We start from the raw sequence: 21029 nt of genomic DNA on the forward strand, positions 1-21029 counted from the left end.
AATAATATTTATATGCATAAGAAATGCAATTATGATGACAGTATAATGGTATATGGTGATATAATTAGGCAATTAAATATATTTAAGCCAAAGTTACTTTTAGGTATTATTCACACAATTACATTATAATTATATATACAAGAGTCTACGAGAAAACTTATATAGTTTTTATGATTTTTTAAAATAATATCTTATATTTTGTGCTTCAGATATGTTGATGCGATTGATCAAATATCAATTTCTTTCTTTTAATATATAACATATTATTTTGTAAAATATTTACAAACTGTTTTTTTCTATTTTTATTATCTAAATATCTTGTATTTAATATTCTTAGGCACCAATATAAATTTTATTTTATTTCATAATATCGATATATAGCGCGCATCTCTTGACTTTTGATTATTAAGGACTTACAAACTTCTTAGGCCATCCCTAACTAGCTAGTGGCTAGCAGTGGTGACCTTAGTTGGTTTATAAATAAACATTTTACTTATTTCATTGATTTATTATGTGCATTATTTATCGCGATTGTAAGAAAAGATGAACGAAATACAGCAAACAAGAATTAATGTTATCCCTCAAAAATACAAATAGATTGAATCTTATCACTGTTGGCGTCTTGTTTTTTGTGATTAAGTTTACAAAATAAACCATGGCAGCGGTCGAGACAGTTAAAGTGTCGGTGGTGATTGATTCGACGCCTAATATAATACCCTGTTCAAGTTCTTTTACTGCAGAAGAATTGTGTATAATTTTATGCAAGAAGTATAACATTCCTCCACTGACGCGTACGTTATTTGCATTACGGATCAGAGGTACAGAGTATTTCCTCAAAGATAACAGCAAAGTTCTTTCGAGTTCACGAGATTACGAATTGAGAATACGGTTCAAGGTAAGGTCCATAATATCCTACTAATCCTTAGTTAAATAAGTAATAAATTATGTTTAACTTTAATGCTGAATCTTTTTATATGAACCGTAAGCTTTTAACAATAAATATTTTTTTCTTACTTTAAGGTCTATTTAATACTTATATATGTTTATATATTTTTAGGCAATAGCGCATAGCTATTGCCTAAAAATATAAACTAAAACTTGATATTCAAAACTCTTGGATTATTTGTAAATAATTGAAATGAAGGAAGTTTTGTCATTTAATCAAGTATAAATTTTAATAGGTACCTCGCCTTGGACTCCTAATAACTTTGGATGAAACAACATATGACTATTACTTTCAACAAGCTCGCAATGATGTCAATGAGAACAAAATACCAGAAATCAAGTATCCCGAACATAAACAAGAGTTACTGGGCCTTGGTATTGCAGATATGTGAGTAAATCAATGGGTTAATTGAAATGTGTATAAATTACAAATATGTGTATCTTTTAGTGTTGCAAAAATTCCTTTCTTATTAATGGCGATAGATTTATTGCTTATCAGTGAGATTAATCATACCTTCTTAATATTAAATAAAAGGTAGTCTATTCTGCCAGTTGCGAATAGGCCACCTGATACTGGTCACCATCTTTTAAAGATATTGGAGCTAAGAAATATTAAATTTTCTTATATCACCACCACACCACCAATATTAGGAAAGATATGATATCCCTTGTGCTTCACACTAGCAGTCTCATCCTGTGAACTGGAACACAACATTATTAAGTGTTGCTGATTAGTGGTAGAATATGTGATGAATAGGTGGTATATACTCAGAAAGGTTTGTGTGAAGGCATACCACCAGGTAAAAAATAAGAAAGAGTATCAAAAATAAATAACAATTTTTGTTTGCATATTTGTGACGACATTTTCTATTCTTTTTAGTTAGTTATGTATATCAAACACATGCATTATTCAAAGCATATATTATCAATGATAATGTCAAAAGTTCATCAACATTTAGATAATAATATCAAGTATTCATTCATTATTGAACTTAATAGAAATAAATTATACTATGAGTATATTTAATCAATAAAAATAATAGCATTTCTGAAATGTATATATTGCTTTAATCGGTTGTTAAGTATTAATTAAATATAATTTCTATTTTTTTTATCTCTAACATTTCCTAAACAATTAAAATAGCTAATTAACATATTATTTTAATTTTAAAAAGACATGTAACCTTTTACAACTGTAATTAATGTGTGTTCTTTATTTATATATCTTTATATGTGAGTTACACATATATGTAATGGTTTAATTTAATTGCTTTTTTATCTTATTATATGATGAATATTTTTTTGTACTAAATCATATTAATTGAATTTGTTTTTATAAATGCGATACTGCTGATATTTTTTTTATCAATAGACTTTATTTATTATCTTTGTTCAATAAGTTTAGAAACTCTTACAATTGTTATCTGATAAATAATTTTTTAATAGTAATATGTACACACTTCTCTTCTTACATCATGATAAAAAATTTGATAATTATTTGTATTAAGGGAAAGATATCACAATGTCTATAAACAAAGTAATTTAATTGTTTATCAACAAGTGAAATTCATTATATTACAACATTTATTAAATACTATTATTGGTATGTAATTACTATTACGACTTGACTCTTACTCTAGAAATTATAAATGTTCCTATTTGAATTGCAAATGCCGTTTATGCAATTAATTTGATATTACTATAATTAGTTAAAAGTATAAACAGACAAATATACAAAATATAATGTTCTGGATATAATTAATTGGGAATGTTTTTTGTTCCAATATATATGGTGATGTTTATGTTTTATAGTCTCGGGTTTGATTTTGATGTTGTCGGTGGAGATTATCCAGTAGATAGACCAAGTAGAACTGAAGGCTCAAATTGGGATGGGTTCTAATGTTGGCAAATAATTGTAATAATGTTTACAAAAATAATAATAAATGTCATCATTGAGTGAAAGGGTTGATCATTCATTGTGCCAGATATACTAAAGAGTGAAAAAGTCTTTTGTCCACTTAGAGTCTACTTTGCTTGTCAATACACCACACGTCATGCACCATACATTTTATTTAGAATTAAAATCAACTTAGGGATTCAGTTATACACAATCATTTTATACACCTAAATTGTGATAAAGATGTGAGGAGGAGGAGGGGAAGGTTGCATGTTTAGATACCTCTTGTTATTTTTCGTACATCTTACAACGTATTTGTGAAATTTCATGACGATCCGTGTAGTTCAGATGTGAATGCATAAAAAACAAACGAACAAATAAATAAATTCACATTTATAATAAGAACTAACAGACCCGACGCATTGATGTGGCTACGTATAACACGTTCAATTATATTGTATACACGCAGAAAATTTCATGTCAATATATTCGTAGATTTTTTTTTATCTATCTTTTTTAATACAGATAAATATATGAAAAAGATTAGGGCAATTAGTTACTTAAATATTGTATGGTTGTGGAGTTTCATGTAACATTATGCTCTGCTAAACAATAGTCCATAAAGAATCATTATCTACCTTTCAATGAAACAATGGTTCTCATAATCAGTGATAGCTGTCTCTACGACAGATACTATATTTATTAATATGTCTACAATTTTAAAATGTTATTATAAGATATTTGTATCAATGAATTATCTCTTAAAATTAATAATTCTTTGATTATTGTCGATCGATTTTGACCACTATATCGGAGATTAGAGAACATAAGCCCGTATAAAGCCCGTGATATAACAGTTCTTGTGACTTGAAACATAGATGCACATTCCTTTCTATCACTCGTAAGATCCGATGGGATGGCCTGTCTCATCGTTTTTCCACATTTTTATAAGAAATATAAACATATAAACATCCTTTAAATAGGTCAGGTTTACACGCAAAATAGCATAACTTGACGACGCTTATACAACATATAAAACCTCTTTTCTGTTGTGATTCAAACTGAATTAATCGAACAATTCTAGTCTACTATTTTAATTCGTGACAAGATAAAACTCTTCAAGACATCCGGAATCTGCCAGTATTCGTTATTTTCAGAAGGATTCTGAACATCAGCGTCAGTGGCAAATATGAGAAAATCCTCACAATTCCAATATAATAAGTAGTTATGTATTGTTTTGTTTCAGGACTCGGGCAATATTGGAAGAGAAATTACCTCTCAATGATGTGGTTCGCAATTACAAGAAATATATCCCAAAGGTTATTGTCAGAAGACATGGACCTTTTCCAAAGAAGTACGCCCATGATTATCTCCCACAGTTGTGCTCCGTGGGTCACAATGTAAAGTGAGTATACACATTTATCGTTAAAATTTGTTACAAAGAATTAAGTTACGTATTTAAACTCATATATCAATGAAATTTCCGGTAAAATTTTTTTTGTAGTGTTTTATAATATTTTATCTGGGGTTATCTTGCTTACGTGATTCATAAAAATTAACTACCATTGTAATGTAAAATAGATGTTATTAAATACATAATTAATATGAAACTCTTTAACTCTAATTAGTTTATTATTATATAATTATTATTTTATGTCCTTATCCTCATATCAATTTGTGGTTTAAGAAGGATTAGGCAGACTTTTACGACTAGCCTTCATAGGAAAGCTTTTGTTAGTGTTTTGGTTCTCCGTCATCAACCGGGTTGTTACTGTCAACATGGAATATGTTAAATATTGGTCGGAATCCAAGGGATAAGATGTATTTACTCTTTGTCGGATCTTCAATATTTAATTTATCGATATTTCTAAAAAAACCGAAAAAGCTTCGTGTCATATTCGTAATTATAAAGTAGGTACGTATTACCGGAAATGATTTTAATAGAGATAAGGATATAGTGTCAAAGTATAGTCAAACTTAAACTTTTAATATAGCAGCTATAAACAAAATAATATATTGGTCGTCATTCAGCGTTGCTATTCGGCAAGCCTAACAATAGCATCAACCACTTCGTGGATCGTAGTTTTGTTGACAGCTCAACTTCTTTAGGTGTTGATTTTCGTTCATAATGATGGACGTAACGATAACAAATGTGGGGTTCAAAGCAAATTTTTACATGCTTACTAAGCATATACCTGCACAATTTGTGTTTTAGAGACGGAAACTCCCATTGATAGGGTGATCCCTTCTATAATAAATAAGTTTGTTGGTAAATTTTCTTCGGTGATATTAACTCAACCAAACAAGCAAGCCTGCCAAATTTCAAACATGTAGGTCTTTTATTTTCGGAGAAATATATTACTACTCTATAATGACAACACAGAGCGATAGTTGCATTCAAATATCCGTTCACAATTGAAGCCAAAAACACGTACTTTAGATAATAATTGCATTCATCTGATAAACTTGTTACATACTAGCTAACTATTATTGTAGCTTCTATTAGACTAAGTATTATGAAGCGTGGTACTTTTAGAGATAACGTTGAATATTTTTTCATAAATTAACATTTTAAGAAAGAAGTTATAACCACGTTTATTTTTTTCGGTAGCCGAATAAAATGACCGAATTAAACAGACTCAATCTAATGATGACCTTTCGCCACGTCCATGGACGACGTCAGCTTGTCCTCTTGCAGATACGATAGATATGGTATGTCTGTATTAGAGCACGCTAAAAATGCGTTGGCTACTGTATCCATATCAGCCGTATTTGTCATTCAGGACGTACATAGGCCGCCTAGGTATATTTACTCTACCTATAACGTTTTTGGCCTTACAACTAGTAGGTTCGGGCAAACTCAAGTCCTCTTAAAGCATCGCATGCGACATTTGGAGTCAATTCGGAAGTCCCAATAAAGATAGGTATTACGTAACCTATACCACGGTCAATTCGAGGCAGTGCGTTGAACTGTGCCCTAACTCTTAGGGGACGAACAATTATTCGATACGAGTCACGAGTCGTCTATTGTAAGTCAATTGTAGTTACTATGATAGGAACTCAAATGCTAAAATGACTAAAAAACATCAAACCAATCGGTCGAATTGTATACGAATTATTTATATAACAGTTAGAAAAAAAGATAGGTTCAAGAATAAGGAAATATTTCAATTTGATTTTAAATCAATTAGGTCTGTTAGCAAACATTACGCATTAAAGATATTAAGAAAAAATTAAACCGAAAAAAATATATTTGAAGAGCTGTGATGTGCTCGTTATAAAGAGCGAACAAAACAGATTAAACTTTCAATATAACATTTGAAAATAATAATAAAACGTAATATAATTACAGAGTAAATAGTTTTCTTCAAAACTACAGCCAAACTTGAATGACGGTGAAATGTAGTCGGTATTAAAAAAAATGCGTTTATTTAACTTTAACACATTTTTGAAACAAAGTAAGAATATCATTGTTTTGTTTTTATATTACAGTTATGTCAAAAATCTCTACCTACAACAATTATATGGATTAGCGCCTAACTATCTCGCAGAGGAGTATGATAACGTCCTCTGGCAGAATGGTAGTGATGTGGTACCTGTGAGAGTGGTGGTCGCACCCTTTCACCCCCACCAGGCCGGCATACGTCTATATAATACTTGCAAAAGAGATGTAAGCTACGAATCTATTGACACGATATCTATCTAATCTGATACTGAATAGAGATCACCTAAATTACTATTTATGTGTTTCAGTGGTTTCACGTTTGCACGATAGAAGAGTTGATATATTTGACGAGAAACGGCGATCATTCTTTAGAAGTTTCTAGAAGAGGGACGCCTTTGTTTTTCAAATTCAAATCCGAGGAACAGTTGTCGTCATTTATATCATTATGCGATGGTTATTATCGGTAAGTGAAATTACTATTATTTCAATAATTTTTATTCTAATTATTACATACTATTAATAATATTTTTAACAGGTTAATGGTGAAATGGACGTTTAACCTTTCAAAGGACGACGAGACTCCCTCATTGAAAGAATTGCAAAGGATAAAATGTCATGGTCCAGTCGGGTCAGTAACAAAACACAAACAAGTAACTATATATTCAAATGTATATAAGTTATTAAAATTTTTGTTCAATTTCCAGTGGAGCGTTTTCGTACCGGAAGCTAGAAGAAAAAAGAAGTAAAAAACACGGGTGCTATATCATAAGACAGTGTCAGGATGACTACAATGTATTTTATTTAGACGTTTGTACGAAGAATAGGTAAATACTTTTATGTTTTTTAATGTTGTAAAAAAAATTGTTAGTACAGTGTTCTATATGTTAAAATTATAAATTGTGTGTCACTTTAATTCACAAAATTATTTTTGTTTTAGTGATGTTTTAATAATCATATATAATTTAATTCCACATTTATTAAATATTTATTTTCCCTATTCCAATGGAAGTAGGAATAAAGATAAACAAACCTTATATATACGTATTTCATGCGATTTGCAAAAAACTAGCTATATTGTGCACTACTAAGAATTTATAATTAATATATCTTTATTTATAATACAATATTACACTTAACTATTTATATCCACATTAATATAAATTCCAAAGTTCCGATAACATTTTCGTCGACGTTCAAAACAGATTAATCAAGCAACCAATAATATCGTATAAATTTGATGTCATTTTGCCGTAAATATGTTTTTTTTTTCTTTTCTTGCAGTACCACAGAGACATACAGATTAGAGTACAAAGGACATTGTTACATATTTAACAAAGAGGAATACTTCAGCATTGAAAGATTGGTCAGCTGTCATCAGAATAATGAAGGGAGGATATTTTTAAACGAGTGTATCCCTCCTTCAGAATATGGTATGTGACAATATTATACAATTCAGTAAAACTGTTGTCAAGCCCTCGTGTGCTTGATTGTACCTAGTATTACGTTAAGCCTATTTCCGGTGTATTATTTATTTGTTGGCTAGTCAATTGACAACTTTTCTCAAAGAAATTACCTTTTTTACAACACGACATAAAAAATAGAACTAGCTCCGCTCATATGCCGCCGTTAGTTCTCTTTGTTCCCAATAGTTTATATTTGTTTATTATTGTGAAGCCAATAATTTTACTCACATTATGACATCCTGTCGACGACATCCTAAGGCGCGGGTTAGCTTCACAAGAAGCAACTTTTAAAACGTGCGTAAGCCTTTTAACTTATGGGTTCCTAACATCCAGTTTGAGTCATCGCACTTGCCCTCTTAACTGATGACGCTATCAAGGCCAAAAGGTTCAAAGGCATGTGCAGTTACTAAAAAATAAAATCGACTTAATATGTCCTAAATACAGATTATAAATAATATTTAGAGAATTAAATATTAATTCTCATTCTAGACAAATCTCAGTTACTCCTCTGCGGGGAACCACTGAAAAAAGGTGTCAGGATAGACCAAGCCGAGTTGCAAGATATATTGAAGGATAACAAAAGTCCCCGATGTCTACCAAACAAAGACATACTCTTGTATACAGGTAAAAGATAACCGCTATAATATGTAGTTTATACCTAAATAGCAAAGCCATTAATTCATTTTGTAAATAGGCTCTGAAAAAGTGGGATCCGAAAACGTCACAGCTACATACAAAGCTTTATGGAGGCTCGATGAAACTAAAAAGCTTCTCGTTGCTTTCAAAACTCTTCAGAGGGAGAGAGCTAATGATTATCTAAAGGTAAGTTTAGCATTGCTCATTTAATATAATTTATTAATTAAAACTTGATTGATAATTATTTTGTATTACCCGTCCGCTAATACTTTGTAAAGTATTGGAGTGAGCTGGTGTAATTTCAGCCATGAAATATGTGTTCCAAGAATGCTATGGTAAAGGTATTTCTAATCAAAGTTTCAAACGAAAACAAGTTCTTTAGGTTTGTCTATCGATATCTTGTCTAATGCATTTTTTCTAAACACCAACTATCGTCTATTATTACAAATCATCATTACTAATATAATTATTATTATTATTTACCGAAAAAAATAAGTTTTAAAGTTATATATAGTATATTAGTATTATATTTATAAAATGTTTAATAATTATTGATGTACCAATTTATTATTGGAAGTTATAGTTATGTACTATTTTTTGCAGGATTTTATCGAATTAGCGAGTAAATGGGCTTGCGTGCAGTCAAGTTCGATCGTCCGGCTGTATGGCGTTACTCTCAGCTCACCGACAGCGATGGTGCTTGAATTCTTGCCTTATGGACCATTTGATGTCTACCTAAGGTATCTAACATTAATAATATGGTTTAGTTGTACTTAAAATGATTCAGCATTATTAAAGATAGATATGTTTTAAAGTAAAACATTATTATACAACTGTCTTATATTCAAGATATAATTTAAAGTTTAAAGTTAACTCTAATTTGATGCTAATCATTAATTCATTGACTATAAATTAGAGGGAGGATTAAGCGTCAATAGCGCAAAGTCCCCGCTCCTAACATAAGTGATAACCTTAAAGGAGGGGGTTAAATAGGAATATTACTAAATCCTTAATTAATTTTGGGCATTGCTACTTTTCTTAAAATTTTAATAAATATTAACATTTTTATTTTTTAACTATAATATCTTTCTGTATTTTTTTTTTCAGAGAAAACGAAGAACGCGTAAAGCCGTTACATTTAAAGAAAGTAGCCGCAGGCTTGGCTCGAGCGCTGTGGGACCTCTCGGAGGCCGGAGTCGTCCACGGCGGGATACGCTGTCGACGACTCTTGCTGTCCTCTCACCAAGCCGACAGGATCATTGTCAAACTGTCGGGCCCTAGTCTTAGACAGTATACACCGCAAGAGTAAGTACTGAGTATATTGCTATATTAATGAATTTAAAATTTGTATATGCATCAAACAATGTATGAAATAGACACGAAGGGACATAACATTTTATTTCCCAAGATTGGTGGCGAACTGGCATTGTAAGGGAGGGGCTTAATATACCGTACAGTGCCAATGCTTATTAGCAGTGGCAACCCCTTATTTTTTTTTTAAATAGATGAAGAAGATCGATGAATCAACACTTGTCATTTATAACATAGTATTAGTGGCGGATGCTATGAATGTTAACACATCAAAATTATATTGACTACAAATATGTTTATTTTTTCAGTGTTCATTGGATGCCGGTGGAATTTTTCTCGGACATGAATCTCGCAAAGCGTTCCGTCGTTGGTGATATTTGGGCGTTCGCGACCACGTTGTGGGAAGTGTTCTCCTACGGACAGTCGCCCGCCGACACCAATCCCGTGCTGACTGCAAGGGTTAGTAATTCAATAGCATCCAACAATCGAGACTTTTGTCCCTTGCCGGAGAAAGTATAGTCCGGGACGGATTAAAAGGTCTGGAGGCCCCTAATTATTATTTAACAAACGAACGGCTGGTCCCGCAGAGCTACGAGATGGGCGACCGGCTGCTGCGGCCGTCGCGCTGCCCGGGCGAGGTGTGGGCGCTGCTGCGGCAGTGCTGGCACAGCGACCCGCTGCGCCCGCAGGAGATCATGCGGGACATGAACCACATGCTGCACCGCGGTACGGCCCGCTCAGTAGTCCTTCCTAACGTAGCTGGAGATTCGTTTTTATGTCTGTACCGATTTAAAAAAAAGATAAAAAAAGCTAAACCGTTATATAGTTGATAAGTTTTTATCGAGAGATTATTATTATATTTACTACCAAAGTGTCTTCATTCGGTGTACAGCCAAAGCATGTGTTATGTTTTACTTACCGATTCATATTTTTTGATGATAATGTACTTTTAATTACGTGTTGAGAAAATATTTTATCGAATAAGGAGTCACAATCATTGTATTTAAATAATAAATCCCATTTCCACTTATTCAATTTATATCAATTATCCATGTCAAAAGTCAAGCTTAATACTTTATATTCAATTTTAAAAATATTTTTATATTGCAGAGTACGTACCGCTCCACGAGTATGAAGAACCAAAGATTTCCTTAGACCACATGGAGCACGCAGAAACAGTGTCAAGTAAGTGACGCCCTTGTAGATAGTTAATGAAAAGTAAAAAATTTAGAAATAGTTGGACTAAGAAATAATCATTATCTATTTTCAAGGCGACCGGTTCATTCCGAGCGAATTAAGCGACGCCGGAAGCAACAAATCGTTGATCTCAGTGGACAGCAGCGCGGCCTCCATGAACGGCACCATGTCGGATCAGTACGATAATCCGGTAAGTTACACCGCTGTGCGCAGATTTAAAATAGGGATAACATAAATGTTAACAATGATCTGCGAGTATCCTCGTTCTCGTGACATCAAATAATTGAGCTTTCGTAATGTAAAAAGTGGAATCATCACATCGTAAATCTTGCCAACCCAACGCCGCTCCATTCGACTACTCCGCTCGCGGGATCGATCGATGAATGCTCTAAACGTAATTTCTGTCAACCGCAGTTCGCGGACAACAAGAGCTCCAACTCGCTGGAGAGCATGAACGCGCTGACGTACGCGCTGCGCAGCGAGGCGCGGCGGCGCAGCGGCGCGGGGGGCGCGGGCGGCGCGGGCGGCGCGGGGGGCGGCGGCGCGCCCGACGCGCCCGACGACCTGGCCGCCTGCGCCGCGCCGCGCCTCATGGAGTCCATCGTGTCGCAGGGCAAGACCTACCTCGTCACCGTCACCAAGAAGATCGGCAGCGTGAGTGTCCGCCCTCCGTCTCGATGCCCGTCGCTTCCCGCTCTTGCGGTTCCGTTGTTTTACCTCGGCACCGACTGAGATACGGCCCCTAATTAATACGAATTAATTTGAACAATTTAATTTCTGTCAGTAAGGCCTGTCAATCATTTATTTACTCTTGGTATTGGTAACTTTTAAAAAAGTAATTAGAATTATTATTATAATTTGACTATAGGTATCTAGATATCTACATGTATATTACATTAAAATTGTTAACTCTTCAGAATTATATGAATCTCTAATGCCCCACCCCATGACAACCGGATGTCCTCCCTTAATTCCGTTACTGGTGAGATATATTTGTTTAATTTGTATGTTGCAGGGTAATTATGGTCACGTATTCAAAGGATGGATGGAGCGAGACAACCAGGAATCTCAACGAAAAGAAGTGGCCGTTAAAAAATTGACAAGGCAGGCATCCGAGAGAAATGGCAGTCTCTATGAGGACTTTAAAAATGAACTCGAGATTATGAAAGTAAGTAACGAATAAACTATAGATTTCATATTCAAAATATAAACGAAAGTTAAAATGACATACATTTTTAACGTTAATTGCTCATAGCTTACTAAATAAATAGTATTGTTGTTTTTATTTTATTTAAATATTCTTACCTTCAGATCATCAATTAACATTTGGTAATACATTTGCCTTATTATATTATTAAAATATGGTACATTCCGTTCGTTAAATTTATTGTTATTTATTGATAAGTAATATATATTTTTTAATTTTAGTCACTGCAACACATAAATATTGTGGAAATCCTCGGCTACTCCTGGGACCATGGTTCTGACGTTCTTATTGTTATGGAGTATTTGGAAGAGGGGTCGCTCAACTATTACCTTAAGTTCCAAGGGGACAAACTACGTATATCGCATCTGCTTAAATATGCGAAGGATATAGCTACGGTAACTTTATATCTTAATATATATTATTAAGACGGAATATTATTATGTGTATAAGAGGTATAAAAAGAAATTCGAGAATGTTTAAAATTAAAACTAAACACATGGCATACTGAAAAACTACTGTTTAAGTAATTTGTCATTCATTTTTACATTTAGCTGGCATATAGACTAGCTAATTAAAAAAAAGTTGATTGTTTATGCTCCTATTTCTTTGTTATAATTTTAAATTAAATTAAAATTGTAAACAATAACCATTATTAACAAAAAAAATGGTAAGACTTTCTGCATTGCATAAATAAAAAAAAACACAATAAATCAACATAATTTATTAGGATGTGTATGTAAAATTGAAATTTATTGAATAGACCTTATTTAAATTTTGATTAAGTATAACCTGTTTTACTTTTTAGGGTATGGATCATGTGTCTGCAAAAAATGTAGTGCATCGAGACTTGGCTACGCGAAACATCCTCGTAGTCAATAAGTATCACGTTAAGATCTCAGACTTCGGACTGGCGAGGATTATTCCTAAAGAAGAGAACACATATCGGATCAAGACCGAGAGATTGTTGCCGATTAATTGGTGTGTACTGAAATTACTTATTATTATTATATTTAATATTGTAAACATATTGTCGTTGGTAGCCTTACTTTTTATTCTTATCAATGGACAATATAACCTATAACATGTAACAAAGGTTCATTTGTATGAAGCTACTTGAATCTATACTAATATTAAAAAGAAGTAAAATTAGTTTTTTGTATGTAGGGAGTAAATTCAGGAACTGAACGGAAGAAAGTAACTTTATTATTGCCACAGGGTATAAATTATTTTTATACCGTAACAATTTATTTATTAAATTTCGCCCGTGCGGGTCGCTAGTGGAGTACGATTTGTGTACGGCGACTGCATACATGTGATAATGATGTGGGCCGCCCCGCCGCGCCGCAGGTACGCGCCGGAGTCGGCCGTGGAGCCGTGGCACTTCTCGACGAAGAGCGACGTGTGGTCGTTCGGCGTGACGGCGTGGGAGATCTTCACTCGCGCGCGCCACGAGGTGCCCAAGTTCGACGTGGAGCGGCCCCGGGAGAGGGCCTCCTGGTAACCTGTTTCTATATACGTAGTGTGGCCGGTGTAGCTTCCTGTTCGCGAAATTTATCAGGCCCCTATTGAATAGTGTTAACCTTATTGAGTTATTGCAATTATGCTGATTGTTATTTATATGTAATTAAAATTAATTATTACTTATTTGTTTTATTTTATAATTTATTATAAATAAGAATCTTTTTTAATTAAATACAATTAGTATTAAATTTGTAACGATATCATAAATCAGCTTTCTATTAGAGGACAATATGACATTCATCATCATCACATATCTTCGTTTTTAATTCAATATATATTTTTTTATTATTATCAAAAGAAGTAATATAAAAATAGTTTTATTATAAATTAAACATTATTACGGTTTTTTAATATTTTCTTCCTTTCATTGTGAAAATATAATACCCAATTGGTACTAATTTAAATTATTATTTTAACAGTTTCCAAATACCGGAGGGTTGCCCTTCAGAAATATTCAGGCATCTCATGAAGGAGTGTTGGGCGCTCGACCCGAACATGCGACCGAAGTTCATCGATCTCGTGCACATGTGCAAGCGGTTTATGGACGAGTATAAGTGAGCTGATATCAATCTTAATTCACGGTAATAAGATAGGATTTCCCTCAAATCCACATTAAAAAAAACGAGTGATGTTAATATTGATTACATTACTTTTATAGGATGTTAAATTTCTAAAACTAGTTATGACGATATGTATTGGATTAAAAAAATCCTTTACCTTGAAACTAATGTTCTGCTGATCTATGTTCGTATATATAGAAAAATTCCTATGATAATTAAAATTTCAATTTGATAGGTTGTTAAAAGTAACTTCAAAACTATTGACCAACAAATTATATACTGGAACATAGCGTTCAGCTTAACGCCCGCCATATAATATTAAAGCATCGCTAAAGTATGACGTCAAGTAGACATAAGTTTTATCACTTTACGAATCCGTTGCGCATACGCACATAACAAGCAAATGACATGTAATATATAATTAGCTATTTTATATGTGTATTGTGGTTCCTTTGCGCATTTGCCTTAATTTTTTTTTTTTGTAATAAATATATGTAAGTATATATACAATAATAAGTGCAATCAAATGATTTGACAGGTTTTCTGTTATAAACAATACCTCCATGCAATTTATATTAGATCACATTAGGATTTTATGATTAAGAATAATTTTATAAGTAGTTTTAGTGAAATGAAACTATGTGAATCTTATGGTAGCGACAGATATGAACTTGCCCTTTAGGAAAGATTTTATTATGACTGTGTTTAGTCAATTCTAGATTATAGATATAATTTTTAAATGATATATATTATAAATGATTTTTGCTAGGCGATCATTATTAAACTTGAGATATTTATGATATTTTCTTTGACTTGTTTTTAATTTCATATAAATATTCTTATACCCCGGCGTGTACAAGTGATTGTTTATATATAAATTTACAAATTTTAGATAACGTTTATATTTTCAAGTTTAATAATAATTTCTTGCATTGCTTCAAAACCAAAGATGATATTAAATTATCTTTTAATAATGTTAACTAAAGATACATTTTTATTGTAAGATTAATCAAATTATGTATTGGTGTTGCCATACTGCATTTGTTAAATGTTTAAAGCATTATTGAACACTAACTAAAACTATATTATTACAAACATATGTTACATTTTATTACTTTTAATTAGACGTTTGACTTCCTGTATGAAAATATCGTCTATCGTTAATATCATAAATGCGAAAGTAACCCTGTCTGTCTGTCTGTCTGTCTGTCTGTCTGTCTGTGCTCTTTCACCGCCAAACCACTGAAAAGAATTTGATGAAATTTGGTAAGAAGCATGAGCAGAAAAGAAGATTATAGGATAGGCCTTTAATGTCTCTAATATCCTAGCAATTGATGACAAGCGACGCGACAGTTTTATACATTTTTAAAAAGTTCAGTTTGACTTCAGATAAACTTTCCGAGGTCGGTAATTTGTTTAATATCATTAATATTAAATAATGTCACATAATATTAAAAACTATTAGCAAAAAATTCTAACAAAATGTTCAAATATGTTTTAAAACATTAACTGCAGTGTGGCAACACCATACGGATAACATTTTTTTTTTTAATGATAAATTTACATTATGCTGTTGTGACAGTTAGTTTTATTGAATGTTAAATATGTTTTATGATATATTATGGATAGGAAACATACTATATTAATTTGTCATATTGTTGAAGCTATATTATGGTAACTGTTTTTTATATATTTTAGCATTAAACTGAACGAATGAACGATCATGTGAATGTATTTTGAAGATGAGACTGATGACAAGACGTAATACGGTGCTAAATGGAATGATTGGCCTTATTTAAACCTTCTTTATTAGCTTCGCCGATATTGTTATATATTTGAACATTTTAAATAAACGTGGCTTAGATTATAAATTTTGCGGCTAATCGCTTGTTTTAAAGTTAGTAGTGTATCGATCTATAATGTCAATTTCATTAAATTTAAAAAAATATGAAAATTAAATTAATTAATATAAGTGATCAGAATTTATATATAAGACTTTAATATTAATTTGAACTCGATCGGAATGTTGACGATTTTTTGAATTCCTTGAATTGATACAACGAAACTAGCCTCCATATTTTCGCTTTAATAAAACATGATCTATTCATAATTATAATAAAAATGTATTCATCTAGAACCGTTTCACAATAAAATCAATTACTATAAATGAAAATATACTTTATTCAAGTATGCTTTTACAAGCACTTTTGAATCGTCATTTAAGAACTATATTAAAAGAAAAGATACCACTGATTAAACAAAATACAAGGTGTGATAAAAACGTTTTACTGTCCGAAACAAATTGTTTTGCTTACAAATTGTGATCTTATCTTATTATCCGTTTTTCTTAGCCATCTCTGTAACAAGTCAATAGTAGATTTTAATTACGCCTCGTAAAGAATGTTCCAACGATAAAATATCCTTAGATTTACACACGCCATGAAATCTGTTAATAATTTTCATATATTTTACAATATAAACAGTTCTCGTTTAATATATCTTTATAATACAGTACTATTCATCTTCTCTAGTTTCGATAACAATGTTAAAAAAAGTTATTTTTTCACGAAACCATGATGGATGCCATATTTTATTTTACACTGACCAATTTTGTCAAGTCAATTCGAGGTCAAGTGGTTTACTTATATTTACTCCTTTCCTTGGAATCGACATAGACAAATCTAATAACCATAAACAAAACTAATTGTTTGTAGAGTTATAGTAACTAGGCATAAAAAGACTAAAAATGGTAGATAGTCCGATTTATAGTTTTGAATTTTTTATCACATGGTTACGAGGAAATTAATATAAATTGTACAATAACAATCAAATCCGATCCAAATGTTTGTAATCGTTTTTTATCCATTTTAATAATTATTCATAGAAATTCGTATATGTGATAGCTTTTTATCATTACGTTACAACATGACGTTTGAATTTAAAAGCAAATAACATAAAAAAAGAAACATTATCAATAAGTCCACGTGCGTGCAAAAAAATATAAACTACTCGAGAATTGAAACGCTAATGGATTGATTCTTAGGTTTTTTCCATCAATTACGAGAATTCAAAGCATTTTTCCCACAGAAATCTCGAACTTTGGTACGTGTTTTGAATTTGCAAATTGTAACGAATTCATTTTCATATTTTAGACGAAGACGACATTTATAATCGAATGCAACTTCGTTTAATTTATCAGTACAGACTTTATGAATTATGATAGATTTGATTTAAAATGGTTTCATTCTATTATAGAATGAATCTTTGCACTGCATTAAATCAATTATAAAATACACACGTCCGTAGGATGATTACATATTAAGGTGGTTACGTATTAACGCTTTGCTTTACTTGACGATTGTAATTCGTAACTTATACGTATTTTATTTATTTTTATTTCCGGACTTTATATTATTTATCTTGATTAAATATTTAATTTTAATACAGTTTTATGGCATATTGAATTGCGTGAGTTAAGAAATGCAAGATGATAAAAATTCAACAGGTGGAAGGGATTACGTGTCGTATTTTATGTATGACCTCTTTGACCTCTCAATATGATAACACGGTATACGTAATAGACATTTCGTTGTACTTTGTTATATTATCGCTGTGATAATAGTATTGTTCAGATTGAGATATGTTTACGTAATAAATGATTACGTAGTACAATAGACCAGTTCAAAATAATTACATTGACAGTTACCAGAATTAAAAAGAAAAGATTCGTAAACATATAATTCAAAAAAAGAACGTAAATAATTATGATTTTTAATTTTATTATAGTTGATATGCATGTTTTTTTTTTTTAAATTCACGTATCGCTGTGTATATATTAGGTGTTAAATATTAGACGTAAGTAAAGTTTTATTATATAGAAAGAAGGTTTCTTTTAATGTAAAATATGATTCAGCTTTACGAGGTAAAAAGCCATGAAAATTACAAAATGTTGTCAAATAATTTAAATAGGTGTTTAAAGAAAAGGTCTCATGTTCTCGTTTGAATTTGTTGTTATATCTATAATTTAAATAATTTGTAATAGTGATATTGAATTTCTCAACATTAGTGTAATTTGTGTGTCGATTAAATGTTGCATTTTTTAATTATTATTAAATATTAAATTGTATTTTACAATAAATGAGGCTACTCAAGATCTATTTTATTTGCCATCAATTTTAAATATAAATTAATTTGAACACTGTTTGTATTTTATCTTATAACCTTATCCTTAAACAATATTTAATCACTTAACCGGTTGCGGCTATGGGAACCATTCCCAAGGCAGACTAGCCAAATACGCTGGACATATTATAGTATGTACAAATTTTATGCGTCATCACAAGTTTTCATTTACTCTCGTAATCAGATGGGAAGGAGAATCCGGCGCGATCGGAAATCGAGCGCAGCAGCGCTAACAAACAGTTCTGAACAAATAGTTCAGGACTCCGGCAAGGGCAAAATGATGTCTAATGTCTAGTTTGTCATTAAAAATGCTTTTTTTTCATAAAAATTGCTATATAATATGCATAAATATTTTTAATAATCTACCAATAAATTTAAGAGTTAACATTAACGTTGTTAAAAAGTAAACTTCAAAATTGGTTAGTAGATTAAAAAAAAAAGACTAAATTAAAGGAGCGTTTTGAATAATAAGTATTATTATCTAATCATATCTGCTAATTTTACAAATATGTAGTTTAAATAAATTAAAATTACTTTCAATATATGATAATGCTATAAAAAATAAATCTAATTAATAAATATATTTGCTTGCCTATAAAGGGCGATATGTAATATATCGAAGAAGGCCTGTACTCTGCATACCTAGGGTGGACACCTTTTTGCATTATCGTATAAAAAATGTCAACATTGGATTTATAAAATATCCCTCAACGCTACAGATATGAGACAGCCTTATCAGCATACCGAACGCGTTATTAAACTAGATATAAGATACGTAGATCGACACCAACTGATTGGTTACTATCCAGTTTGACTTACGAGGCAAACTGTTAAAATTTTTAGAAAAACTTCTACTAAAAATGTATTAAAAAATAATCACTTGAACATTATTTAAAGAAACATATCTAACATTTTCAATTAATTTTAAAAATTAACTTAAAATTGGAATGTAAATAAACATTATAAGACTTTGAAATCTTGAAAAAATGTATATGAAAATGGTTAATATAAATATTACGCGGTAGTGGCTCGGTAGGTACCACCCACTCAATACCTATTCTACCGCCAAATAGCAAAACTGAGTATTGTGTTCTAGCTTGAAGGGTGAGTGATGTGTATACTCGTACATAAAGTCTTAGTTTTAAAGGTTGGTGGCGCATTATTATATCATGTCTTACAGCGCCAATGTGATTATGTGGTGGTGATTTACCATCAGGTGGTCGACTTGCTTATTCGTCCACGTATTTTATAAAAAAGAAAAAAAATTCAACAGTTTGTTTGAAAATATTGCAAAATCAGTTAATAGAAGTCGTTCAAAGTTAGCTAACAGAAAAGTTTTAATTGTGAGGCGTGCAAACTATGCGACGGATGCTGTTTAAGTACTCCAAGGAATTTGTTCATAAGCTTGCGTAGCGTGACACTATTTCACTTTGGCGATAGTATAATAGGTTTCAGAAAGTATACTTATAACTTTGGAGGAAATATCAAAGAATTACAGCCGGTATTGGTTTTTGAGATTGTATTTATAGATTCTTATAAAATTAGTAAAAGGAATAAAATTATAAGTGTATGAGAAGTTTTTAGAAAATAATTGGAACACTATTGACGTACACATGTAGTTTTCATATTTAGAAAAAGTGATTGACTAGATCATTCGTTTATTTTCAAGGCCTTGTAAATAAATAACAAATACATAACCTTAATTAAAATCATAATGTGTTTGGGGAAAGGAATGTTGTGACAATTTTAAATTCATAAAAATTAAAGACATAGTAGTTTAAGACCGAAAGGACTGTTATGAAATAGTTCTTTCGGTCTTTCTTTAACATCTTTGACATCAGGAAAGTTTTTCCTTATATTTATCAATGTTACAAATTTCAAAAATAAAAATACATTTTTCGCGAAAAAACGAGTTGTAACCATATAACATACTTCAGAGATTTATTATTAAATAAACAACACTGATATACTATATTAGTATTAAAAATTAAGAATAAATAAAAATCTTGAAAAACTAAAACGTATTACTTATATTATGGTTTGTGATATTCACATACTTATTTATTTATCTTGTTCAGACAGATATCTTGTTTATGTGTAAGATTATTTTTTTTAATGTCTCTGTCAAATAAGTCCTCTTAGTTTATTTATAAATATAAATGAATAATAAATGGGATAGATACATATTTTAAACCAATCCATTATCCTTTGTGAATTCCCTGAATCCTGGAAAGACGCACAAGTCATCCCCCTCCCCAAAAAAACAAATCCTTCATCTTACACTGATTATCGTCCTATATCCATTCTCCCTTTCCTGTCTAAAGTACTTGAGCGCCTTATTCACAATCAATTAAACCAATACCTTTCAAAAAATGTCCTATTGAATCCTTTACAATCTGGCTTTCGTCCTGGTCATAGTACGACTACGGCTCTGATCAAAATAACTGATGACATTAGATTAGGAATGGATAATCAACAGGTTACTGTGTTGACATTATTAGATTTTAGTAATGCTTTCAACAATGTAGACTTTGATATTCTTCTTGCTATTTTGTGTTCTCTTAACATATCTCCTAAAGTAATCGATTGGTTTCATTCTTACTTGTATGGGCGCCGGCAACGGATAAGAGTTCAAGATTCTTTCTCAGAATGGGCTCCTATAACT

At 31.4% G+C, this 21029-nt stretch overlaps 1 protein-coding gene across 1 annotated transcript; it reads left to right on the forward strand.

The window, feature by feature from the left end:
• Positions 1 to 448: 448 nt before the first annotated feature.
• Positions 449 to 15028, forward strand: LOC125070522 (tyrosine-protein kinase hopscotch). The gene is made up of 22 exons (XM_047680420.1): positions 449 to 895; positions 1182 to 1333; positions 4089 to 4247; positions 6335 to 6512; positions 6596 to 6750; positions 6823 to 6915; positions 6992 to 7111; positions 7569 to 7717; positions 8240 to 8374; positions 8445 to 8572; positions 8990 to 9126; positions 9494 to 9691; positions 10006 to 10156; positions 10285 to 10423; positions 10808 to 10882; positions 10969 to 11084; positions 11309 to 11548; positions 11910 to 12062; positions 12323 to 12496; positions 12907 to 13079; positions 13449 to 13598; positions 14042 to 15028. The coding sequence occupies exons 1-22, from the start codon at positions 656 to 658 to the stop codon at positions 14178 to 14180; spliced, it is 3354 nt and encodes a 1117-aa protein (XP_047536376.1). The 5' UTR covers positions 449 to 655; the 3' UTR covers positions 14181 to 15028.
• Positions 15029 to 21029: the final 6001 nt, after the last annotated feature.

The sequence above is a fragment of the Vanessa atalanta genome, chromosome 17 (genome assembly GCF_905147765.1).
Source record: "Vanessa atalanta chromosome 17, ilVanAtal1.2, whole genome shotgun sequence".
Taxonomy (NCBI): domain Eukaryota; kingdom Metazoa; phylum Arthropoda; class Insecta; order Lepidoptera; family Nymphalidae; genus Vanessa; species Vanessa atalanta.

Excerpts from the sequence above, each read along its gene's own strand:
- LOC125070522 (XM_047680420.1), top strand. The coding sequence starts at position 656 with ATGGCAGCGGTCGAGACAGTTAAAGTGTCGGTGGTGATTGATTCGACG. Across the intron at positions 896-1,181 it reads AATTGAGAATACGGTTCAAG|GTACCTCGCCTTGGACTCCT; the intron begins GTAAGGTCCATA and ends AAATTTTAATAG. Across the intron at positions 8,375-8,444 it reads AGACATACTCTTGTATACAG|GCTCTGAAAAAGTGGGATCC; the intron begins GTAAAAGATAAC and ends TTTTGTAAATAG.